The 27,333-nt window shown below is 47.3% G+C and overlaps 2 protein-coding genes across 3 annotated transcripts in view; both read right to left on the bottom strand.

Moving 5' to 3' along the window:
• The window catches only part of PYY (peptide YY), a 338,368-nt gene that overhangs the window by 296,888 nt on the left and 14,147 nt on the right, over positions 1 to 27,333 (bottom strand). The gene's annotated exons all lie outside the window — the stretch shown is intronic.
• On the bottom strand, positions 2,465 to 26,448 carry TMEM101 (transmembrane protein 101). Its single transcript, XM_082272563.1, has 4 exons — positions 26,235 to 26,448; positions 13,536 to 13,716; positions 8,788 to 8,934; positions 2,465 to 3,111 (listed from the first exon to the last, which is right to left on the bottom strand). Exons 1-4 carry the CDS (start codon positions 26,363 to 26,365, stop codon positions 2,803 to 2,805), a joined length of 768 nt encoding a protein of 255 aa, XP_082128689.1. The 5' UTR covers positions 26,366 to 26,448; the 3' UTR covers positions 2,465 to 2,802.

The following is a 27,333-nucleotide window of genomic DNA, read 5'->3' as shown; positions in this document are numbered from 1 at the left end:
ATTACCCAGAACAACAAATCTGATAGTGTAAGACAGATATAAAACAATAACTTTGTAAACATCGTTCCATTATGCCTGCAAAGGTTTTTCACATATCCAGCACCCATTAGGAGGAAATGCTTGCTGCTTTGTCAGTCCTTCAACAAGTGACCAGGCAACATTCATAGAAAACACACCTTTGTGTTTCCAGTATAATTAATAAAAATGTTCATATTTCATAAAGAAAGTTCTAATATCTCTTAAAACAGCATTAATGCTGGCTTCACACTAGTGATCGACCGATATCGGTTTTTCATTGCCGATACCAACATTTTGGCCAATGCATACTGGTATCGGACGATATTTTCGTACATTTAAAAAAAAAATTATTTTTATCACTTGACAGGTACTCTTGTGGAGGGATCTGGGGGTCTAAAAGACCCCAAACCCCTCCTCTGCCAAGTTTGGCTGTTTTGAATGCTGTCATTTTTTTTAATGTGGCGCCAGACAGTACCTGGAAGTGTTTTTACATTGAGACCCGATCAGAGCCGAATGCGGCTTTGATTGGGACTTTGGCGGCCGTGCAGGCTGGTTGCCCAGGGACGGGAGACCCAGGCGAGCCGCGGAAGGCGGTAGGGGGGGGGGGGGGACCTTCCCGCCTGCTCCTTGTAATGACAGCCGAGCGGCTTCTCAGCCGAATCGGTTGGCATTACAAGACAGCCGACCGTCGGCTATGGATGCCGGTACCAGGGTGATGCCTCTAGCTGCAGGCATCTCTCCGGTACAAGCACTTTCCCAAAATATCGGCAATATCGGTCACCTTGGTGGCCGATGCCGATAGATCAGCTTTGCCAATAATCGTTCAATCCCTACTTCACACTATCCGATCTATTGAAACGCAGCGTTTTACCTTATGGGCCAGTGTGTCGGCTCTGGCAGGGAGCGGCACAATACACATTTCAGCGCATCACACTGCTTACTTGTTTATTTCTTTTTAACTTAATTTGAAGTGTCACACTGGGGCTTTTTTACTAAAACTGGAGAGTGTAAAATCTGGTGCAGCTCTGCATAGAAATCAGCTTCCAGGTTTTTTTGTCAAAGCTTAAAGAATAAATTCACTTTTTGATAAAACATAATAAATGTATATTTTTTTGTAGATAAAAAATGTGCATTTATTATTTTTTGTTGTAGTAGGAGCCTGGAAAGCATTGCATCAGTGATCAGCAGATTAGTGATGCCATGCAGGTCTCCTGCACACTGTCAGTTTATCGGCTTACCAGTACTCCATCAGAAGAAGATTCAATGAACTATCACAGCGCCGTAGTAGTGAAAGAACTATAAGCCAACAGCCATTAAGGATGTTGGGGCTCGTAGTTTATTCAGACACAGAGCTGTGTCTCTGAATGTTGAGGCATGTGGGTGGAACCCCGCACGGCCGCGCTGTTTTCAAACATTAACAGTCAGTACAGGGAACATCTCCCCATACTGCTGCCACAGGGAGGGGGGGGGGGGCAGCAGCAATGTGAACATGTGACATGTTCCACCCTAGAATCAGGTGAAACTTCTAACATGTTCCCAAAGGTGAACTTATCCTTTAATTGAACAAACTGAAGTTAGATGCTGATTGGCTACCATAGTGACACTTGATTCATGTCTCTGCACAGCAGCTTGCTGCGTTGGGCTGCTGTGTGATGACATTCGGTCTAATACGCTGTGGAAAAATACAGACAAGCTGCATTTTTCCGCACCGACCATCATACCTGTGTTCGGGTGTGTACAGGGCACAAAGAAAACAATTATGAAGTGCGTTTATCCAGGGCAGAACAATGCAAGTCACCACAGATTATATAAACGAGCCCTAAATCAGCTACACACACCACAACCATTACAAGGACAAGTCACAGAACCTCATTGTTCCTGCTAGTCTTTGCAATGTAAGGTAAAAACTTTTTAATGACAACATTGGGTTGATGAAGCTGGGAACTCAGGTGTGGAGAGTGCCCAAGACATTTAAGAAGCTAATGGTCGGTGCATCTTGTAGGCATCCATTCACAACTGACATTGCTCAGGACAGAGGAAGATTTCTCCTAAAAGAAGAAGAATCAGCACAAGGGAAAAATACTGCCAGGTATGTCCCCTGTGCTGATTTTTATTTTAGCTAATGAACTGAGGGTTATCAATCTCTTCCAATGATTATTCTGTGAACAAATGGAAAGAGCTCAAAACTTTCCAGGGGAATTCCCTACACCTGAGCAATGAAGTATGTTTGGTAAAATGCAGTTTGATGCCCAGTGCTCTCTTTGTTCACATCTATATTGTACATGGGTAGTCATGTATATACAGCGCAGCTCAAATTTTCAACTTTGTGCAGTCTGGATCTATCACAATGGACCAATCATCTTCATAATGCACTGCATGTGTATGTGGGACATCCTGTACATGCAGACCCACAGCAGGGCACTGGCCATCGATCTCTGGTTTTTACTCACTCTGTGTATTTGAAGCTAATGCCCTTCAATACTGCAGAGCTTTCACTCACACGAACAATCAATATAAAATAGAACAACATTCCTAGACTCAGCATGGCAGAAATATGGAATGTAAAAAAAAAAATGGTGCATCCCTAGTGCCATCAGAACACACAGCAGAGGATTCTGGGTGATATGAACAATGGATTATGGGACTTGTTTCACAGATACCGATCCATTCCAATGAAAAGTTTAACAATGCTCCCGTGAAAGTCAGAGGACCATATAAAGGACTTGAAACAGTTATGGGCCATTGGTTTCCTCCTGAATTATGAACACTAAACAGGATTTGTTCTCAACCATCTGTGGCCAATATAACAGCAGCTCCAAAAATGCCAACGTTCTGTCCGATCATTCGCATCTGGTTCCAGAATTCCACCCGACGGTCCTTGTGCCAGAAGCCAATGTTTCCATCTACGAAGAGCAGAGAGAAGGGAAGCAGGACGGCGAGTACCTGAGAAGAGAACCTCACGTAGTAGCCAGACAGGAAGGACAGCGCCAACACTCCGTATAGGACAAAAAGGATCTGCAGGGCTGGTTCCCCTCCTGGGAGGAAGTCCAGGTAGGACTGGCGATCCTCCTTACTGTGCTGAAGAGTGTATGCCTATTAGAGTCAGAGATTATTTTTAAGAAAAAATGTTAAAAAATTATACACAATGTACAAAGCCATCCACAACACTGTCACCAGCTACATCACCAACCCCCTCTGCAGATATCGCCCAAATTGTCCTCTCCACTCCTCCCAAGACATCCCACTCTCAAGCTCCCTTGTTACTTCCTCCCATGCTCACCCCCAGGACTTTTGCAGAACCTCTCCCATCCTCTGGAACTCGTTACCCCAGTATGTTCGGCCATCTTCTACCCAGTCCACCATTAGGCGGTTCTTTAAAACTCAGGGAAGCCTACCCCACCTCCACCTAAGAACTATATTTGAGTCACCTCCATCAGATCGCCCCCTGCTGCTATTGTTAACTTCATGTACAAGAGATATAGTTGTTTAATATACTGCCATCTTGTGGTCATTTCGGTTACTGCATCTTTTTCAGTATTCCCTCCTATTCTATGATGTATTTCCCCTTCCTGTCTAGTTTGGTAGTATTTCCTTTTCCTGTTTAGTTTGTGTGGAGGTGAATTAAAGGACGGATTGATGAACCACGTCGTGTCTGTGGATTATTTACATGGTAGCAGAGGATGGTTTCCAACTATAGAGTACCGCCTAAGTTTGACGAAGCCAGACCATACGAGTGCTGGAAGAATGAAATTAGTATTTGGAAACTTGTTACGGATCTGGACAAGAAGAAGCAGGCACTCGCGGTTGTGTTGGGGCTTGAGGGGCGAGCCAGAGAGACCGCTTTGGAGATACCTGCGAGCGATCTAAACGAGGACAATGGGACGGAAACTTTGATAGCTAAGCTGGACTCTGTATTTTTGAGAGAAGAAAAAGACCGCGCTTATGAAGCGTACTCTCATTTCGACTCGATTTCTAAAGACAACGAGGTGTCCATGACAGACTACATCATAGACTTTGAGCAGAGATACAACCGCATGAAGAGGTACACCATGACCTTGCCTGATGCTGTGTTAGCATTTAAACTACTGGACACGGCTTGTCTTGAAGAAAAGAGTAGGCAACTAGCACTTACAGCGTGCACGGATTTAACATTTGCATCCATGAAGTCAGCGTTAAAACGCATTTTCAGAGGAAAAACCAGTAGAGTGAGCGGAGGCAGTGAGACTCAAGATGCAGCGTTTTTCACGGAGCAGAGGCCACCGGGTAAATTCAAACGGAACAACAGCCAGTCACAGAGCAGACAGTGGCAACCACAGCAAGGTACTAACCCACTCGACAAATATGGTAAGCGATCAAAATGCGCAATTTGTCAGAGCACATACCATTGGGCCAAAGACTGTCCTCATCGGAGAAATGAAGTAAAGCTAGCAGAAGATGAAAATGTTGAGGAATGTAACATTACACTGTTTACAAAAGTTATGACAGACTCTGAGATTTTCCTAACTGAATCACTGGGATCAGCTATCATTGACACAGCATGCACACGTACTGTCTGTGGTGAAAAGTGGCTGGATAGTTACATGAAAGACCTGAGCCAAAGCCAAATAAACAAACTGATGCAAACAGAATCTTCAAGCTGCAGACCTTTCAGATTTGGTGATGGTCAGGTGGTACACTCTAACAGAAAGGTAAAGCTTCCCGCTAAGATCGGACCAACAAAATGTCACATTGAAACGGAAGTTGTTCCTGTTGATATTCCTTTATTGCTGAGCAAAATGGCTCTAAAGAGAGCGGGAACTGTCTTAGACATGGAGAATGACAAAGTTGTCATGTTCAAGCAACCAGTGCCTCTTGAGCTCACTAGTTCGGGACACTACTGTGTTGACATTAGAGATGGTAATACTGAAGTGGACACCAATGTAAGTGAAGTCCTTGTCATCACAGCAGCAATGTCTACAAAAGAGAAGCGTAAAGTCCTTTTGAAGCTTCACAAACAGTTTGGCCATGCCTCTGCAGACCGGCTGCAAAGGCTTATCCTCAGCTCTGGAAATACTGACAAAGACTGTCCAGTTATTCTGCAAGAGATCATCCGTGACTGTGAGGTATGTCAAAGATACAGCAGGACCAAGCCCAGGCCTGCTGTCGGTTTGCCTTTAGCCTCAGAGTATAATGAGACGGTGGCAATGGACTTACATGAGCTGGAACCTGGCATATGGTACCTCCACATCATCGACCATTTCACACGCTTCAGCGCTGGAAACATTGTGAGAACAAAGAAAGCATCTGAGATCGTCAACTCTTTCATTCACTCGTGGATAAGTGTTCATGGTGCCCCAAAACGGATATACACTGACAACGGTGGTGAGTTCAATAATGAGGAGATAAGAGAGATGGCAGAAAAATTCAACATCGAGATGAAGACTACAGCGGCATACAGTCCTTGGAGCAACGGGCTGCTGGAGAGACACAACATGACTCTGACTGAGATCCTCCTGAAGGTGAAAAGGGAAAACGGGTGTGGTTGGCAGATTGCTCTAGACTGGGCTTTAATGGCCAAAAACAGTATGATCAATGTGCATGGTTATAGTTCACACCAGCTGGTGTTTGGTCACAGTCCTAATCTTCCCTCCGTTTTGGTTAATGAACTGCCTGCTCTAGAAGGCACTTCTATGAGTACTAGAGTAGGACAGCACCTAGCAGCATTGCATGCTTCCAGAAGAGCATTCACAGAGGTGGAATGCTCAGAAAGAATAAAAAGAGCTTTACGAAAGCAGCTCAGGCCTACAGATGAAAAGTATGAGACAGGAGACCGAGTGTACTACAAACGAGCAGACAGTACGGAGTGGAAAGGTCCAGCTGTAGTTATCGGTCAAGATGGCTCTGTAGTGTTTGTCAGACATGGTGGTATCCTTGTTAGAGCACACCAGTCCAGACTGAATAAAGTTAATGCACAGGATGAGGATACACCTGTACTACCTGATATCACTGAAAATAGTAAAGAAAAAGAAAATGTAATCCACACTGATGGGTCAGAGAATTCAGATGATGAAATGAGTGTCAATAGCGAAGTGCAAATCCCTGAAAACACAGACACTGATGGTAGAGAAGATGTGAGACAAACTAATACTACTAATACAGGGGGTTCCACGGGTGTCCAACTGAGAAAAGGTCAGACAGTGACATTTACAAACAGAGATGATGGTGCTAAACACACTGCCAGAGTCTTAGGCAGAGCAGGGAAAGCAAGAGGGCAATATAGAAACTGGTATAATGTGCAGTATCTTGAACCAAATGGCAGCGAGGGTCAAAAGGAAGCTTTAGACATGTCACAAGTTGACGATCTTCTCACTGGGTGTGAAAACACCGATGGCGATGTACTTATCACCAAAGACATTTCTTTTGATGCTGCTAAACAACAAGAGATTGAAAACTGGCAAATTAATAATGTTTACGAAGTAGTCACAGACAAAGGTCAAAAATGTATCTCTACTAGATGGGTCTGTACGTTAAAGGAAACTTCTAGTGGTGTTGTTCCCAAAGCCCGTCTTGTGGCGAGAGGTTTTGAAGAGGCCAATATGCATGAACTACAGAAAGATTCTCCCACATGTGCATCAGAGTCACTCAGGCTGCTGTTAGCTGTTATTTGTCAAAACAAATGGCAAGTGAACTCTATGGATATTAAGTCTGCTTTTTTGCAGGGAATGGAGCTCTCAAGAGACATTTACATTCGTCCCCCACCAGAAGCGAGCGTGGACAATGTGTTGTGGAAACTAAAGAAATGTGTGTATGGACTTGCAGATGCTTCCCTCTACTGGTACAACAAGGTCAAAGAACTCATGCTGAACAGTGGGGGTAAAATGTCACGGGTTGATCCTGCAGTGTTTTATTGGTAGAATGAGCAGTCTGAGGTAACAGGAGTACTGACATGTCATGTGGATGATTTTATTTGGGCAGGTTCCGAGCATTTTGTAACTAATGTCATCCCTGTACTAAAATCTGCATTTCATGTGGGTCGTGAAGAGTGTGAGAGTTTTTCATATGTGGGGATGAACATTGCTACTGTGGGTGGTGTAGTGCAGGTGCATCAGCACAGTTATATTGAAAACCTACAACCAATTCATTTGCAGGCAACACGTGCTGTACAGAGAGAGGCCCCACTGAATGAGAAAGAAAGAGAACAACTCAGATCCAAAATAGGACAGGTTCTGTGGGTTGCTAAACAAACAAGACCAGATGTTATGTTTGACACATGTAGCCTAGCATCCAACATTAAGAATGCTACTGTTCAGTCCATACATGAAGTGAACAAAGTGATCCGTAAACTTAAATCAGAGAAGGTAACACTTAAGTTTCAATACTTGGGTAACAGTGAGGATTTGAGTTTGGTGGTATTCAGTGATGCTTCACTGGGCAATCTTCCAGATGGAGGTACACAGGGTGGGGCTCTAATTGCTCTCATGGAAAAATCAGGAAAGTTCTCTCCACTGTTTTGGCAATCTAAAAAAATTAGACGTGTGGTAAGAAGCACACTGGCAGGAGAAACCCTTGCCATGTCTGATGGTATTGACAATGCTATGTTCTTGGCTATGCTCTACTCTGAACTCACTACTGGTAAAGCTGATCTTAATGCTCTTCCTCTTATCTGTGTTACTGATAACCATTCCCTGTTTGACGCTCTTAAGTCAACAAAACAGGTCACAGAGAAGAGACTTAGATTAGAAATAAGCAGTGTCAAAGAGCTCATACATGCTAATAAAATCAAAGAAGTGCGTTGGTCAACAGCCAAGTCACAACTTGCTGACTGTTTGACGAAAAAAGGTGCTTCCTCTCTTATGCTTCTTAAAGCGCTGTATGAGGGTGTATGGAAACTGTAAAATCTGGTCCATTGAGCATATATCTTGGTATTTTTTTTGTTTGTTTAAATACACACACTTACTTGAATGCTACTGTGTTCTGAAAATCGTTTTTGGGTGACAATGTTTTATGTCAAACTCACCCATTCTTTTATCTTAAGAAGAGAGTGAGATTGTTAACTTCATGTACAAGAGATATAGTTGTTTAATATACTGCCATCTTGTGGTCATTTCGGTTACTGCATCTTTTTCAGTATTCCCTCCTATTCTATGATGTATTTCCCCTTCCTGTCTAGTTTGGTAGTATTTCCTTTTCCTGTTTAGTTTGTGTGGAGGTGAATTAAAGGACGGATTGATGAACCACGTCGTGTCTGTGGATTATTTACAGCTATCACCTTTTGTACCACCTCCCCTTTCCTTTAACTTGTAAGCTCCATGAGTTCCTATTGCTTCTGCATTGAACTGCATTGTAATTGTTCTGATCACCCCCCCCCCCCTTTATATTGTAAAGAGCTGCGCAAACGGTTATATAAATCATAATAATAATAAAAACTGATTCTGTCCCTTGTTCTCCGTCACCACCAAGCATTGGCCCAGTGCTAGTTACACATTTGCTGCAGAACATACCTTGACCTTTCTATGCCAACACTCCTCCCCCTCTCAAGGCTCCTCTGCACCCCTGCCCCCTAAAAATCTCCTTGCAACCACAGAATTTGAAGAATCTGGAGCACAGGCACCTGTTTCCTTTCTATGGCAATGTCCAGTACCATAAATAGATATAGACATTCAGGCATACAGAATGGTACAGTTCACATGGAAAAGCACTACTTCCTTATCAATAGGGTTATAAAAGTATTCATCCACCTTGACCCAGACAGATGTGCTCATTGTAACCACCATGAACCAGTCTACATACCAGACATATGAGGTAGATGCCCAGGAAGACCTGTCCTGTGGACTGCATTGATCGGCTACGTGGCTTCTGTCTGTAGATTTCTCCAGCACCGCTGGCCAAGATGAGGAAGCCACCAATGACAGCAATGATTCGAGAGTACATTCGTACCTGAGTAACATGAAGGAGTGGAAACCATTAAAATCAGCCTTTGAGAGACCAATCATTAGGAATTCAAAAAATAAAAAAGACACCTCAATACATTTTAACATCATAAGGCTTCTCCAGGAGATACTTGTTTTTGAGGTGGATAGAGTGGAGAAGTGCTAAAACCCATAGAGTCTCTGTGCCCCCTGGGGAGATTAATCCTCTCTCGTTGTTCTGGTGGTCACTGTTACCAGGACAGAAAGTGGCAGGAAATTCAAAAATGTAATGGCTGTCACTGGAAGATAAGGTGTGGAGAAATCTTCCAATGGGGACACCTGATCCAGAGAGAACTGTCAAGAAGATTTCCCTTCACTTTATTATAGGAAGTAAGGGGAAATCTCTCCAATCTCTGCATTGCTCTGTCCTCTACACTCCTCTCCTGTGTGTACAATGATGGCCGCTGTCATCCCCTTTGCACTCCTCTCCTGTGTGTACAATACTGGCCGCTGTCATCCCCTCCACACTCCTCTCCTGTGTATACAATACTGGCCACTGTCATCCCCTTCACACTCCTCTCCTGTGTGTACAATAATGGTCGCTGTCATCCCCTCCACACTCCTCTCCTGTGTGTACAATACTGGCCACTGTCACCCCCTTCACACTCCTCTCCTGTGTATACAATACTGCCCACTGTCATCCCTTTCACACTCCTCTCCTGTGTATACAATACTGCCCACTGTCATCCCTTTCACACTCCTCTCCTGTGTATACAATACTGCCCACTGTCATCCCTTTCACACTCCTCTCCTGTGTATACAATACTGCCCACTGTCATCCCTTTCACACTCCTCTCCTGTGTATACAATACTGCCCACTGTCATCCCTTTCACACTCCCCTCCTGTGTGTACAATACTGGCCGCTGTCATCCCCTTCAAACTCCTCTCCTGTGTGTAGAATAATGGCCGCGGTCATCCCCTTCACACTCCTATCCTGTGTGTACAATAATGTCCGCTGTCATCCCCTTCACACTCCTATCATGTGTGTACAATACTGGCCACTGTCATCCCCTTCACACTCCTCTCCTGTGTGTACAATACTGGCCGCTGTCATCCCCTTCACACTCCTCTCCTGTGTGTACAATATTGGCCACTGTCATCCCCTTCACACTCCTCTCCTGTGTGTACAATACTGGCCGCTGTCATCCCCTTCACACTCCTCTTCTGTGTGTAGAATAATGGCCGCTGTCATCCCCTTCAAACTCCTCTCCTGTGTGTACAATAATGGCCGCTGTCATCCCCTTCACACTCCTCTCCTGTGTGTACAATACTGGCCGCTGTCATACCCTCCACACTCCTCTCCTGTGTGTATAATACTGGCCGCTGTCATCCCCTTCACACTCCTCTCCTGTGTGTACAATACTGGCCGCTGTCATCCCCTTCACACTCCTCTCCTGTGTGTACAATAATGGCCGCTGTCATCCCCTCCACACTCCTCTCCTGTGTGTACAATAATGGCCGCTGTCATCCCCTCCACACTCCTCTCCTGTGTGTATAATACTGGCCGCTGTCATCCCCTTCACACTCCTCTCCTGTGTGTACAATACTGGCCGCTGTCATCCCCTTCAAACTCCTCTCCTGTGTGTACAATACTGGCCGCTGTCATCCCCTTCACACTCCTATCCTGTGTGTACAATACTGGCAGCGGTCATACCCTTCACACTCCTCTCCTGTGTGTACAATAATGGCCGCTGTCATCCCCTCCACACTCCTCTCCTGTGTGTACAATACTGGCCGCTGTCATCCCCTCTACACTCCTCTCCTGTGTGTACAATAATGGCCGCTGTCATCCCCTCCACACTCCTCTCCTGTGTGTACAATACTGGCCGCTGTCATACCCTTCACACTCCTCTCCTGTGTGTACAATACTGGTCACTATCATACCGTTCACACTCCTCTCCTGCACAAGGTTTCTGCCATTAGACCCTCAGAATTCCTCTCCCTGCACATACAGTAAAGACTGCTGCCATAGCCTTTACAATACTCTCCTGTATATACTGCCCTTTTACACACAGTACCTTCCACACTCTTCTCCTACACATACTACCCACTTGCATATCCTCCGCACTCCTGAACACACTGCCCAGCATTCATACCCTGTGCACCTCTCTCCTGCACATACTGCCCCCCATTCATGCCTTGTGCACCTCTCTCCTGCACATACTGCCCCCCGATCATACCCTGTGCACCTCTCTCCAGCACATACTGCCCCCCGATCATACCCTGTGCACCTCTCTCCTGCACATACTGCCCTCTATTAATAGCCTGTGTACCTCTCTCCTGCACATACTGCCCCCTTTTCATGCCCTGTGCACTTCTCTCCTGCACATACTGCCCCCCATTCATGCCCTGTGCACCTCTCTCCTGCACATACTGCCCCCCGATCATACCCTGTGCATCTCTCTCCTGCACATACTGCCCCCCGATCATACCCTGTGCACCTCTCTCCTGCACATACTGCCCCCCGATCATACCCTGTGCACCTCTCTCCTGCACATACTGCCCCCCATTCATACCCTGTGCACCTCTCTCCTGCACATACTGCCCCCCGATCATACCCTGTGCACCTCTCTCCTGCACATACTGCCCCCCGATCATACCCTGTGCACCTCTCTCCTGCACATACTGCCCCCCGATTCAGAATTAAAATGTTGCACAATATTATGCCTGCTGGCACACTACTGTCATTTCAGTATCTAAGCAGAGGTGGATGCACTTCCGCTACCTCGGTCTCAGTTCCCACAACCTCCTGTGCTTGAAACAGACCCGACTAAGAATCTCTTCTTGCAAGACACTCTTCCGAAGCCCTTGTCCTTCCTATATTTACCTTTTCTGTGTAAATTCTCCCAAGACTGATACTGTGGGGACACTTGTGGAGAGTTTTTACTCCAACATTGGAGTGAGAGGATTGTCTTGAAGAATTCTCTTAACTTGTTATTTTAGCTAAAGAGATAAATCGATATAGGCTACATTTTTGCATGGGGTATAGGTCAATTATGATTACATAGGATCTATCCCGAACAGCCCCTGATCTGTCCATGCTGTTTGAGGGACCCTGATACAGATTTTCACATGTTATGGGACTACTCTCAGTACTCCTCTCCTGTACTTACTTCCTGCTGTCATGCCATCAGTACTCCTCTCCTGCACTTACTTCCTGCTGTCATGCCATCAGTACTTCTCCCCTGCACTTATGTCCTGCTGTAATACCATCAATACTCCTCTCCTGCACTTACGTCCTGCTGTCATACCATCAATACTCCTCTCCTGCACTTACGTCCTGCTGTCATACTATCTGTATTCCTCCCCTGCACTTATGTCCTGCTGTTAAACCATCTGTACCCCTCTCCTGCTGTCATGCCATCAGTACTCCTCTCCTGCACTTACTTCCTGCTGTCATGCCATCAGTACTCCTCCCCTGCACTTATGTCCTGCTGTAATACCATCTGTACTCCTCCCCTGCACTTGCATTCTGCTGTCATACCATCAGTACTCCTCTCCTGCACTTACGTCTTGCTTTCATACCATCAGTACTCCTCTCCTGCACTTACGTCTTGCTGTTACACCATCAGTACTCCTCTCCTGCACTTACGTCTTGCTGTCATACCCTTCATACACCACTCCAGCACTTAAAGTTGAATTCCAGGTTCGGATATTTTTTCAGTTACATTAATCTATTGGACCTATGTAGGTATACATATGCCATAGCTGTTCAATCCCTATAGAAGCTGGAAATCCCTGAAGAAGGCACCTCAACTACAGTGATCAACAGGAGGTCCTCCCCCGGCATGAGTGCCTGTCAGAGAACACTTTGCAATTTCTCAGTGAACTCAGAGTATTCTTTGATTGGACAAGGTGAGGTGGTGACATCACGATCATGGGATAGGACCCATAAGTGAGTAGCAACCGCTAAAGTAGTGGTGCCTACTACAGTAAGCATTAAGGTTAGGAAAAAAAAAAAGAAAAAAACTTTCTGTGCTGCAGGATTTCCCGAGCCCTTCTTTTTCTTACGTGATCACAAACCTTTTCAGAGATGTGCACAAGAGCAGCAGCTCCCACAGCTGTCTCACTCCTCATTGGGCAGAATGATAGCAGTGGGAGCCATTGGCTCCCACTGCTGTCAATCGAATGATGTGAGCAGGGGATTGGGCCGAGCTGCCCGCCAGCATGCTCTGTGTCAATAGACGCAGACAGGACGGCTTGGGAGTGAGGCCTCACGGGAGCTCCCATGAAAAGGGGCTATTGGGTGGGGCATCTGCTGAAGAAGAGGGCCAGCCGGGGACCCCAGAAGAAGAGGATCAGGGCTGCTCTGTACAAAAGTAAAGAGCAGGCAAGTATTACATGTTATATTAATAAGAATATTAAAAAAAAGGTTTCATTACTTAATTCAGTTACGCCTGACTGTACGCTGCATGACCCTCTTGTAGCCATGTATGGACCCTAATAAATATGGCAGATGGACGGCATCTGAGCCATTAAGATATAGAATAACGCAAAGAGTGACTCAACTTGTCAAAAATCATCCCAAGCTGAACTATTACTTTGGCCATCACATTAGACATTCTCACCTTCAGCCAGTCACCATAGTGAACATGACCTCCTATGTGGGCCGCATAGGTGCTAACAGCCAGCTGCATGGCAGAACCGAGGGCAAACCAGCGGCGCTTCACACCAAAGGACATAAAGCTGGCGCACAGCACTGCTGCTCCCAGATCGAAGTACAGATAAGGCACGGGGATATCCGGTTTTCTAAAATAACACAAGAACAAATGGTCACTCATACAGGAAGGCAAGTTACAGATGTACAAGACACGAGGGGAATTTACTAAAACTGAGGGCAGACAGAATCTGGAGTTGCTGTGCATGGCAACCAATCAGCTTCTAGTTTTCATTTTTGAATCTTAACAGAACAAGCTGAACACAGAAGCTGATTGGTTGCCATAACACACCTGCTCCAGATTGTGTGTGCTTAAGTTTTAGTACATTCCCCCGAACAATTTCACTTACTAGTAGTTATTACGGTATCACAATATCACTATGATCAATCATTAATTCAGGCTGACCAATCTGATCAAATTGAATAAAGAAATAAAAATCACAAATCAATACAGTGAGTTATTGGTTGATTTCAGCTCTGCTAGGTTGAACAGTTGTGGAGGAATTTTTAAAACCACTAATTGAAAAAAAAAAAAAAAAAAACAGAATTTTTGTAAAATCTTACCGTAAAATTCCTTTCTCCGAGTCCTCCGACAGTCGCCGCCCACTCATACAGTCTTCACCAATGGGTATTAACCTCTTATCCATAGGAGCAAGCTAGGCATAAGACTTGTTAAAAACAAATCAATCATTTTACATAGACACACCTATGGGGGCTGTCCCACTGGTCCAATACCCCCCTGCTATCAGCCATCCCAACTAAGTTCGGTAGCAAGCAGTAATGGCGCGTTTCCACTGAGCTTTCTGGTACGGTTCACTTCGGTACGCTATTTATGCCGTTTCCATTGTGAATGGTACCCTAATTCCGAACCGTACCACTTTTTGGTACCCTTTCGTTGGGGTACCAAGCACATTAGACCCGTACCAACTGGGTGGAGCTACACTCTGCAGAACTTTGATTGGTTGACAGAGAATCGTCTATCACAGCTTTCCTGCTGTGACCAGCTACACCACGCCTATCATGAAAAGGGTACTATTGGCAGTGGAAACGCAATGTGTACCGTACCGAACCGTACCGTACCACTCAGTGGAAACGAGGCATTAGAGTCCAAGAAAACCACAAAAAGAGGGGCGGGGGCGGCGACTGTCGGAGGACTCAGAGAAAGGAATTTTACGGTAAGATTTTACAAAAATTCAGTTCTCTTACGTCCTCCGACAGTCGCCGCCCACTCATACAGTCTTCACCAATGGGATGTCCCAAAGCAGTGTAGACATGAGGGGTGGGCAAACGCCACCAGCAGAAAGGCAACGCAGTACCCACGTCAGAGAAAGGAACCTTACGTGAACAGAAAGGTAACCTTCTGGGTAACAGAAAAAGCTCAACAGGAGCAACAACCCAGGAAAGCAAATAACCAGGGGAAAAAACAACCTCAACAGCCAGAGACCCGCAATAAAACTAGGGTCCCTTCATGGTACTGCCGCACAGAGAACTTTGCGGCCAAAAGGAGGCATCAGCTGATGCCAGAACATCAATTTTGTAGAATTTTGAGAAGGTGTGCACTGACGACCAAGTCGCAGCCTTGCACACCTGGGCTACCGAAGCCTGTCGGAAAGCCCAGGACACACTCACCTCCCTGGAAGAGTGCGCCTTGACAGGAAATGTAGGCACCCGTTCCTTCAACGAATAGGCCTGTACAATTGTCTGTCTGATCCATTTTGAAATGGTCGCCGCAGACGCAGCCATACCCTTCCGAGGTCCCTCAGGAAGGACAAAGAATCCGACTTCCAAAAGAATTCAGTTGATGACAGGTAAACCCTGATCGCCCTGACAACATCCAAGGAATGCAAGGCAACCTCATTAGGATGCTTAGGATTCACACAGAGCGAAGGCAACACAATGTCCTCATTAAGGTGAAAATCAGAGACCACCTTTGGAAGAAAAGACTGGTTAGGTCGCAAGACCACCTTATCCTTAAGAACCACCAGGTAAGGGGAGCGGCAAGACAAGGCCACCAACTCTGACACTCTGCGAGCAGAGGTGATCGCCACTAGAAAGGCAACCTTCTTAGACAGCAGAGGCAACGAGATTTCCCTAATGTTTTCAAAGGGAGAACGTTGAAGCACGGACAGAACCAAGTTCAAGTCCCATGCAGGTTAAGGCGCCCTTCGAGGAGGGGCCAAGTGACGCAGACCTTGAATGAAGGTGCGAATTAAAGAGTTAGACGCCAAGGGGCGCTGGAAAAGGATAGCCAGTGCAGATAACTGGCCCTTAATCGTGGCCAACGCAAGGCGCTGATCCACACCAGACTGTAGGAAAGCTAACACTCTCGCCACCGAGTAGGAACGAGGAGAGAAGCCCCTGGACTCACACCAGGCAAAATAAGCTTTCCATGTACGGTAATTAATCTTACCAGACGAGGCTTTCCTAGCCTTGATCAAGGTAGGAATTACCTCTGAAGGGAGACCCCTGTCTCTCAGGACCTGGCTTTCAACAGCCAGGCCGTTAAAGCCAGCGACTGTAAAGCAGGACATGAGATTGCCGGGACATGTGTCTCAGCCCAAGACAGAATTCTGGTCACTTCCTGGGCCGCCCGGGCACTCCTGGTGCCCCCTTGGTGGTTGATGTAAGCCACCGCAGTGGCATTGTCCGTCTGCACCCGTAAAGGACGGCCCTGAAGAAGATCAGACCAGTGGAGCAGGCACAGCCTGATCGCTCTCAATTCCAGTATGTTTATGGGTAGGGAGGATTCCTCCACCGACCAAGTGCCCTGGGCAGACAGGTTGCCCAGGATGCCACCCCAGCCCGTCAGGCTGGCATCCATGGTAATTACCGTCCACAGTAACGGCCGGAAGGATTTTCCTTCCGTCACAGTTGGGGACTGAAGCCACCACAGAAGATCCTCTCTGGTTTGGCGACTCAGAGACACCCTCAGGTCCAAGGACTGAGGCACTCTGTACCATCTGGTCAAGATCTCCGCTTGGAGAGACCTTGTGTGAAACTGTGCAAACGGTATCGCCTCGAAGGCTGACACCATCAACCCCAGGGACCGCATACAGGTCCTGAGTGACGAGGATTCGTTGTCCCTGAGGAACCTGACCTCGTTCTGTAGGGTCCGGAGCTTGTCCTCCGGCAAGAACACCTTTGCTTGAGCAGAGTCCAGAACCATTCCCAAATATGCGAGACGAACCGAAGGAGACAAGGTCGACTTCTGAACGTTGATGGTCCATCCGAACTCCTGGAGCGTCTGAACTGTAGTGGACAGATCGCGCAGCAGGCTCTGACTGGCACTCGATCTTAACAGGAGATCGTCCAGGAATCCCAAGACCGCAATGCCCTGTGCCCGTAACAGGCCCAGAACAGGAGCCAGCACTTTGGTAAACACCCTCGGAGCCGAAAGGTAAACGCCACAAACTGATAGTGTTCCTCTGCGATAGCGAATCGGAGGTACCTCTGATGACCCTCGAATATGGGGATGTGTAGATACGCATCCTTCAGGTTGATAGAGGCCAGGAAGTCTCCTGGACTCAGGGAGGCCACCACCGAGCGGAGCGATTCCATGCAGAACTTTTGAACGTGCACAAAGCGGTTCAGAGCTTTTAAGTCCAGAATCGGACGCACCTTGCCCTCCTTTCTGGGCACAGTGAACAGATTCGAGTAAAACCCCCGGAATCTGTCCCGAGAAGGCACCGACTACCCCCTGGACGAGGAGATCCTGCACCGCCTGATGCAGGTCTTGCAACCGCCCTGGGGTCAAATGAAGATTTGAGGGAAAGAATCTGTCCGCCGGTCCGGAAAGGAATTCGATCTTGTATCCTGATCAAATGATTTCCTGAACCCACCTGTCCGGAATTCAGGGCAGCCAAGGTTGGAGGAAACCGCGCAGACGTCCCCCCCCACCCCTGAAACGGGTGAGGGCGCCCCTTCAGGCAGAGGCGGACTGAGCCGCCGCAGCAGCCTGGGCGGCTTTTGGTTTTCCCGTCCAGGGCTTTCTCTGGCCACCCTGGCCCTTGAAAGGTTTCCCCTTGTTCTGCGCCTTGCAGGCACCAAAGGACCCCTGATTAGGTTTAAAGGAAGGGCCTCGCTTACCGCGGAAAAACTTACCCTTAGGATTCTGGGGCAGCAGAGTGCTCTTGCCCCCAGTGACCCCTTTAACCAATTCCTCCAGGGATTCCCCAAAAAGGTGAGACCCCGCATAGGGGATGTCAGCCACCGTTTTCCTGGATGTCTGGTCAGCCGACCAGCGTTTCAACCATATCAGGTGACGGTTAATCACCGCGACACTGGACAGGCGCGCAGCCAATGGGGCCTCATTTAAGGCCGCATCGCACAAATACATGAACCCTTGATAAATCTGGTCCACCATCTCCAAGGTAGTAGGGGGGGCAGAATCAGCCACGAGGGTGCGTTTGAGCACCTTGGTCCAATCCGCCATGGCTTGAGCCACCATTACAGAGGCGAAAATAGGTTTCAGCATGGAACCCGCCACCATGTAGGAATGTCGGGCAAGAGATTCCAGCCTCCTATCCGTAGGATCCCTAAACACCGGAGAATCTTCGGTGGGTACTAGAGTAGCCTTGTTCAATCTGGCCACAGTGTGATCCACCAGAGGAGCCACACACCAGCGCGAATCCGTAGGAGACGCAAAGGGGTAAAGGAGTTGAAACTTCTTTGGCACTACAAAGGTGCGTTTTAAATTACGCCATTGATCATTCACAGTAGCGTGAAACTCAGCGGGACAAGGAAAGACCTGTGCCGCCTTGCGGGTCCTGTGCGTACCAAAAGAGGACACAATGCCCGGAGGATTGGGCTCATCCTCTAAATGTAGTGTTTCCTTAATGGCAAGAATCAGCGCATCTATAGCTGCGTTGTCTTTGGCAGACCCAGGGGAGGGAATCATCCACCCCTGCAACCTCCGCCTCCCCCTCAGACTGAGAAGAGCGAGACCCTTCAAGCAGTGTTACCAACCCATCACATTAAAAATCACTGACACGACACTCAAAATTTACTGGCAAAGCCAAGTTTTTACTGGCATTTCCAAAACTTACAAAAATAACATTTTTAAGTGCACATTTTAGTATTTATGCTACAAACAATTACAATATGCAATTAACAGTGTGATTTGGGGGAGATTTCAAGGTAAAATATTATTTATGTTATTTTTGATCCAGTAAGAGTGGGTTAATATAACCCATCATTTTTGTCACCTGCAGTGGTTATAGAAAAAAACATGCGTTACATCACACCCCTTCTAAAATAATCCCATTTTGTTGCGTTGCAACCTGAAATTGAGACAGATGCAAGGCCCCCTTTACATTAAAGTTTCCTCTTACATCAGAGTCTTTCCCAGTTGCATTAGCATCCCATACACTGGTTGTTAATGGGGAGCCCCAGTAACATCCCCTCTTACACTGGTTGTCAATAGGGAGCCCCAGTAACATCCCCTCTTGGCCCCTACCCCACAGAGAGATCAGTAGAGAGGCCTACAGTAATAATAACTCAAAACATATGCTTGCTGAAACTACTTTCCTTTAACCACTTTACCACCGGAGGATTTTGCTGTCTTACGTCCAGGCCACTTTTTGCGATTCGGCGCTGTGTGATTTTAACTGACAATTGCGCGGTCGCGCGACGCCGTACCCAAACAAAATTTACATCCTTTTTTTTTCCCCACAAACAGAGCTTTCTTTTGGTGGTATTTGGTCACCTGTGCGATTTTTACTTTTTGCGCTATAAACAAAAAAAGAGCGTTTATTTTGAAAAAATAACAATATTTTTAACATTTTTTATATGAAATTCCCCCCAAAAAAATGTAAAAATCGAATTTTTTTTACATTTTTGGTAAAAAAAAAAAAAAAATCACAATGAGCGTATTTTGATTGGTTTGCGCAAAAGTTATTGCGTTTACTAACTAAGGGAAGAATTTCTGTCATTTTTGGTGTTTTTTTTTTTTTAACGAGTAATGGCGGCGATCTTCGATTTTTTTTGCGGGACTGCGACATTGGGTCGGACAGATCGGACCCCTGACATTTTTGACACTTTTGGGGGTACCAGTGACATTACTGCAGTAATCAGTGCTATATATATGCACTGTTACTGTAAAAATGACACTGGCAGGGAAAGGGAGGGGTTAATGTATGCTTGGTGCTTACTAACGTGTGTGGGGGGAGGTGACTGAGTGAGTCAGGGACAGATCGCATGTTCAGCTATGCTGAACCCTGCTATCTGTCCCTGCCTGTCACTTAGGAGATCCGCCCGCTTTGTTTACACAAGCGGGCGGATCTCCACACTCGATTCCCCGACGATCGGGGAAGAGCAGCGGCGATCGCCGCCACTCCTCCCCTGGCCCGACTCCCGCTGTGACTGAAAACAGCGGGAGCACGCCTCCAGCGGCGCGCGAGCACCGCCTACAGGGGGAGGAGTCCAGCGACGTAGGTCTACGTCGCTGGATGATAACGAGCCACATTGCTGCAGTAGCAGCAATGTGAGCAGACGTCAAGTGGTTAAAAGCATATTAATAATTTTTTTCTCTCTTAGTATTCTAAATTGATGGTAGGTAGGTACTGTTGCTGGGAAATGTAAGTGCTGCCTGCCAACCAAGTTGCTGTTGCCAACAACACCGATCTCTTCTTGCTGACTAAACCAAGACAACTAGATTTTTAGGACCAAAAAAGCACATACAAGCTTTTTTCATGGTGCACAAATGCAAAGCAAGTCTATATAACATGCAAAACTGTGATCCTAAAGTAAGTATTATTTAAATGTAGGTAATACTACTAGTAGCAGAGACAGAGTAGTAGTAATTACATTTAAATAATATTTACTTTAGGATCACAGTTTTGCCTCCCTGTTATATATTACTGAGTCTGACTTTGCATTTTTGTCTGTGGCTGCTGTGCACTGTGAAAAAAACTTGTATGTGCTTTTGTTGGTCCTAAAAATCAAATTGTTGTCTTGGTTTAGTCAGCAATAGGACCAACAAAAGCACTGTCTGAGTGACTCTCCAGGACTGGTGACTGGTGGTGAGGAAGGTAGCTGTGAAAGTAACTCTGTGCTGGCCTGGGTTAAAAAATAAGTGACTGTTCACCGCGGGCCCTCTCTGGCTAAGTCTCCAGTTCTCTCCTCTCTCCTCCACTCCACAGCCACACCACACACCTGATGACATGACAGTCTCTCTCTCCTGTCTCCTCCAGTCTCCCCCCTCTCCGGCTCCCAGTCTACTGTCCTCCAGCACTAACACTAGCCCACCCACGTCTGACTCTGCCTGACCTCCACCACCATGACAGTCTCTGGAGTCCAGGCAGTCAGTGACAGTCTCTCTCTGTCACCCAGACTCAGTCCGGCTCCGTCCAGCGGCCAGCCACAGCCACTGACTGACCTGATGATGTTGGTGATGGACCTGGCCCCCTGAGCCCCCCTCCTGCCGTTCAGTCATCTTGTGCCAGCCGAGCTGACTCCTCCATGCAGCGTCTCCTATTCTTGCGGTCTGCCCCGTCCAGCATCGATCCAGGCATCCACCCACCTAGGCTATTTATAGGCTGGGGCCGGGGGGCAGTGTGGCGGCAAAATTCCAGGCAGGCGCAGGTGGTTGTCCGAGACTGTCCGACAGACTCCGAGGCTCGCTTCGCATGCGCAGTTCTGATCATGCCGCCGCAGCCATTTTTTTTTACTGGCACTTTTCTCCTGCTACGGGCATTTACGGGCAAGAGAAAAGTGCCCTGTTTTTACGGGCTGTCCGTAAATCTACGGGCGCTTGGCAACACTGCCTTCAAGGGGCACGCTACCTACGGCAACCATGTCAGATTCAGAATCAGAAGAAAAGGAAAGCCTAGGCCTTTTTTCCATCAGTCCGTTCAGTCATCAGAATGTTCACCTTGGACACCAAAGTCGCCACTGCAGCAGACAAAGTAGTCAGAGCAGAAGATTCAGCGGAACCTGAATCATCCACCAAGGCTGGGGGGAAATTTGCTGTCCTGAGACTCCACAGGGAAAAAAATTTTTTTTTTTTTTTTTTTTTAAAGGTACTGGCCCTTTAAGCGCGCTGCGGACCCCCGCAGCACACCGCTATAAAGACTGTGAAAGACAGACCCCTAAGCAGGAATAAGCTGATAGCCAAAAGTATTTCCACAAAAAAGGACAGCAGACAGACCCCCACAATGTGTTACCACCGCAGCCGATCTCTTCAGAGCAGAAAGAGGAAGTGATGTCACCGCAAGAGACTGAACTGCGACTCCAGGCCAAGGAAAAATGGTTGCCCATAGAAAGTAATGTGAGGCTTCGGAAAAATGGCCGCCGACATGTGCTCGGAACGAACGTTTTGCCACACACAAGATGGCGCCGTAAGGCGCCAAAAACACACTACATGCATGCTGTATAAGCGCCCACAGTGAAGCCAGCATGCTGCCCACACCTAAAATGGCAGACCGGCGGTGTTGAACCCAGCAGCAGTCGCCACACGTGTCTGTACCTCCAAAAAGCACCCTAGAGTGACACAGGAGAGGGACCCCCACAACCCCCCACAGCGCACAGGCTGTGAGAAAAAAAAAACCCCGCAGGGACCGGGATCAGGGAGCCCAAAAAGGCACAGACATGAGGGGATAACACAGACACACAAGACTGCCAGCCCCAGACAGAGGCCCCACATAGAATGTACTTACGTACTCGATGGCATGGGGTGCTTCTCATCGACGGGAAACCGCCCACCCTCAGATGGCAGGGGTGCCGTCAGCCAAAAAACGCAGGACGCTAGCAGTGCACGGAGAACCGTGGATGAGGAGTCTAGGCGAGGTAGCCACCGCGCAGGCTGCATCCCTGAGGTCAGGGATGGGTCGTTTGCGAGGCCAGGGAGAACACATAGCCCGCTAAACGCTCGATGGCGGGCTGGGATTCCATAAGGCCCTCTGTCCTGGAAAACCAGGACGACCAGTCCGACTCCCAGCTCCGCAACGCCGTCATCATCTTGAAGAAGTGACTAACTAAAAGCTGAGAAATAAACAGCTAGTAATGTAAAAGAAAAAAGCACATTTCTTTAAATAAAATCATAAAGAAACAGAAGAAGGCTGAGACTGTAGCCCCAGCACAGGGAAGAGCCTATCTCACTCCTAACTAGGCAGGAGACAAACTGAGTTGGGATGGCTGATAGCAGGGGGGTATTGGACCAGTGGGACAGCCCCCATAGGTGTGTCTATGTAAATGCTTTGTTTTTAACAAGTCTTATGCCTAGCTTGCTCCTATGGATAAGAGGTCAATACCCATTGATGAAGACTGTACGAGTGGGCGGCGACTGTCGGAGGATGTAAGAGAAATTCTACTTTTGTATCTGAGAACCAATCATAATGCAGATCAGTTAAACAATCATTTAGAATAGTTTGTTTAGACTGATCACATGTTCCAATCAATATGCAAAGTGCAGACCGGTACCATGCATGCTTTGATTGTTTGAGATCACTTGTTCCTTGACCAATCACTGCCGCTGGCAGCAGCTATCACAATACCTAGACAACGGCTACTTCTGATTGGATACAGCCGCTGTTCATCTCAACCTCTCCTAACAGGCTCCTTTGTGGCCGGACCACCCAACAGGAACTGAATTAAATTTGCTCAGTGTTCGACCAGCTTAACCACTTAAGCCCCGGAAGATTTTACCCCCTTCCTGACCAGGGGGTTCTTTGCGATATTTTACTGCGTGACTTTAACGGACAATTGCGCGGTCGTGCGACGCTGTACCTAAACGAATTTCACGTCCTTTTTTTTCCACAAACAGAGCTTTCTTTTGGTGGTATTTGATCACCTGTGCGATTTTTTGATCATGCGCTATAAACAAAAGAAGAGCGTAAATTTTGCAAAAATAACAATATTTTTCACTTTTTTTTATATGAAATTCCCCCAAGAAAAATATGTAAAAATATTTTTTTTTTTAACATTTTCGGCCAATTTGTTTTATGCTACATATGTTTAGTTAAAAAAAAAAATCGCAAAAAGCGTATTTTGATTGGTTTGCACAAAAGTTATCGCGTTTACTAACAAAGGGAAAGATTTTTGTCATTTTTGGTGGTTTTTTTTTTTAACGAGTAATGGCGGCGATCTGCGATTTTTTTTTGCGGGACTGCGACATTGCGGCGGACAGATCGGACCCTTGACTGACATTTTTGACACTTTTGGGGGGTGCTATACATATGCACTGTTACTGTAAAAATGACACTGGCAGGGAAGGGGTTAACTGTATTGGAGAGGGAGGGGTTAAGTGTGTCCTAGGGGCGTGTTTCTAACTGTGATGGGACAGGTCTCCTATTGTAAAAACAGAGATCAATGGTTCTACATAGTAGAACCGTCTGATCTCCATTTTTACATAGGGGAGAATGACAGGCGGCTTGTTTACATAAGCCGCCCGCCTTTCTGCCGCTCTACCGACGATCGTAGTGTGACCGGCGGACATCGGGTCCGCCGGTCACACGCGCGGACTCCTCTGTGAACGAGCCGGGGCGGGCGCTCGCTCGCTATTGGCTCAAATCCCGGTCACAGGCTAGCGACGTAGATCTACGTCACTCTGCCTGGCCGGGGCTGACTGCCGCAGTAAATATACAGTGTGCGCAGTCGGCAAGCGGTTAATGGTGGCCATACACAGAATGTTTTTTTTTATACGATCCTATTGTCAATAGATGTACTGTCCAATCAGAAATATGATCGGAAGATCAAAAAGATCATTCAATGCGGGATATGCTTAACGGTCATTTCAGATTTCCAGCCAGGCCGATTAGGATTTAAATTAAATCGATCGGATCGATTAGCTAGTGTTTTTTTTTTTTATTGATAACTGAGATCCAAACACATTACTTGATACTGTGAAGAATTGTTTGATCAGATCGTTACATGTATGGCCACCATAGGGGTCACATACACATGGTTCTTCTTTTACAACTTTTCCTCCTGAGTACCACCCAGTGGGGGATCTCACGGATATTTTTGTTGTGTGGCACATACACATTACAACCCGTCCGTACAAACAACAATAGACTACTCCCTCAACAGTTGATCTCTTCCACTGACTGACCCGCCCCAACGACAATAGACCCCTCCCTCAACAGTAGACGCACCCTTCCCAGCAACAACAGATCCCTCCCTTAACAGAAGATACCCCAATGGCAATAGACCCCACCCCCCTTCCTTAGCAACATTAGACCACCCACATCAAAATACCCCCTTATCAACAGACCACACCCCTCCCTCAACAGTAGACCCCCCCCCCCAGCAATAATAGACAACCCACGACAAAATACCCATCAGCAACATAGTGAGTGGCCACTCACTAAAACTAGAGGAAAAACGGTTTAACCTTAAAATATGTAAGGGGTTCTTCACTGTCAGAGCGGTAAGGATGTGGAATCCTCTTCCACAAGCAGTGGTATTAGCGGAGAGCATCGATAGTTTCAAAAAACTATTAGATGGGCACCTTAAAGACCACAACATACAGGGGTATACAATGTACGGTTAACAGCAAACACACACACACATCATAGGTTGAACTGGATGGACTGATGTCTTTTTTTCAACCTCACAAACTATGCAACCCCCGCCAGCATCAACAGACCCCCTTTCTCAACAGTAGATCCCCTTACACCGCCCCCCCAAAGATCCCCCAGCACCCCTCACCATTACATACATTTAGTGCCGGAAACTCCATACATGTTGGTAGATCTAATGAAGATTGTACAATCAGATTGTATCCGGTGTGGTCAGCACAACAGATGTTTTTTCTGTCATCTGGAAATCTCTGGGGCTCTTTCACACAGGGGCAGTAAAAGCAGGCAGCCGATCCCCCTTTAAAGTTCTGCTATGATACACGTAAGCAGGCATTTTTTTTTTTTCCACAAGCGAATGTCTCCTCTACAATCAAACACAGTTACCTGCCTGCTCCCAGCCATCCCCGGACTATAAACCGAGCTCCACATACACAGTTCAGCTTACAGTGGCCGGCCCCATCCCTGTGTGCTGTAATGACCAGCACCTGCGCATGCACCGGAGTGACGCCATCCCGCACCGGAGTGACGCCATCCCGCACCGGAGTGACGCCATCCCGCACCGGAGTGACGCCATCCCGCACCGGAGTGGCGTCATCCCGCACCGGCCAATGAAAATGGCTAAAACTCAGGCCCAAGAGAACCGGTGAGGGAGCGTTGAGAAGGTCTTTTCCTTTTAGTTCGGCCATTTAACCCCTTTCTGACCAGCCACTCAGGCAAGATTGGTCGCCCCGCTGAATGTGACCAATTTAAGTGAATGTGGCCACATCACAACCACATGCAATGCAGGCGGTGGCAGCCTGGCATCTTGAGGGTTAAAGCAGGTGTTCTACCCCTACCTCATCACCTGTCAAACACCTTTTGAAAAGCATAAACTAATCCTTCGTTACCAACAGCCAATCACCTTTCTTCCCAACCTTCACCGGGCGAACTATGGTGACCGCCACCATCCCAGTGGAAGAGGTGGATAGCATCCCTCCCATCCCCTGGAGAGACCTCTGCCCACCTATGGCGCTCACATATACTGGCACAGCATCTGAGAGTCCCTGGAAATGAATGGGAGGGTCAGTCATGTACACATAGCACACAATGGGTACCTCTTGGCCTCTGCTCGCTCTGCATACAGCATAAGCTGGCTGAAACAAAACCAGAACGGGCACCGGGTCAGCAGGAGAACCCCAAACCGGGTCACCAGCTGCAGAAGTCTCTTCCGTCCACTGACCGCCATAGTCAATGCACTGCCACCCGGACCAGGTCCTGACTTCCGCAAGGACAACTCACTTCCGCCAACCAAGGCACTGGCTCTTCCGGGAACGAATCAGCCAGCCAAACCATAGAGAGACACTTCCGCCTTCTTCACAGGCGTTCTGGCTCGCTGAGTTCCGCCAAAGCGGTTCTGGTGACCTCTAGTGGCCAGTGTTAAGAATGACACTGACTCAATAGTACAAAGTCTGGTGACCTCTAGTGGCCAGTGTTAAGAATGACACTGACTCAATAGTACAAAGTCTGGTGACCTCTAGTGGCCAGTGTTTATATTGACACAGTGTTTGAATTTACAAAGCCTGGTCACCTCTAGTGGCGAGTGTTTACATTGACACGGTTTCTTTTTTTATAAAGCATGGAAAGCACGGGGACCTCTGGTGGCCAGTGTTTATATTGACACGGTTTCTTTTTCAAAGCCTGGTGACCTCTAGTGGTCTGTGTTTAAATTGACACAATGTTTCAATTTACAAAGACTGGTGACCTCTAGTGGTCATTTTTTATATTGACACAGTGTTTCAATTTACAAAGCCTTATGTCCTCTGTTGGCGAGTGTTTATATAGACCGGCCGTCACTAAATGACGGCCCGCGGTCCATTGGCGGCCCGCACGATGCTTTCACCCGGACCGCGAGGCCGCCTCCTTTATTCATTCAATGGTTTGCTGGGACCGCGGGTGTCCCAGCAACCAGTGACGTACTGTGTGTGCGCTGCGGTTCCCGGCCGGTGTCCTGTCGGGCCGCGAGTAGGGGCGTGACGTCACGCGCACGACCTGCCCCCCGCTCCTGACTGCGGCTCCCATTCAGCCAGGCAGCGAGTTGGGGCGTGACATTATGTGCGCGCCCCGCCCCCCTGCTCGTGGCTTCTGGCTCGGCTCCTGGCTCCAGGTATGTGGAGCACAAGGGGAGAAAGGAATTTGGTCATAGCTGCACTTAAA

The sequence above is a fragment of the Pelophylax lessonae genome (assembly GCF_965119305.1).
Source record: "Pelophylax lessonae genome assembly, chromosome: 11".
Lineage (NCBI taxonomy): Eukaryota > Metazoa > Chordata > Amphibia > Anura > Ranidae > Pelophylax > Pelophylax lessonae.
Note: the sequence above shows the minus strand (reverse complement) of the source record. Positions and strands in the feature narration are given on the sequence as shown.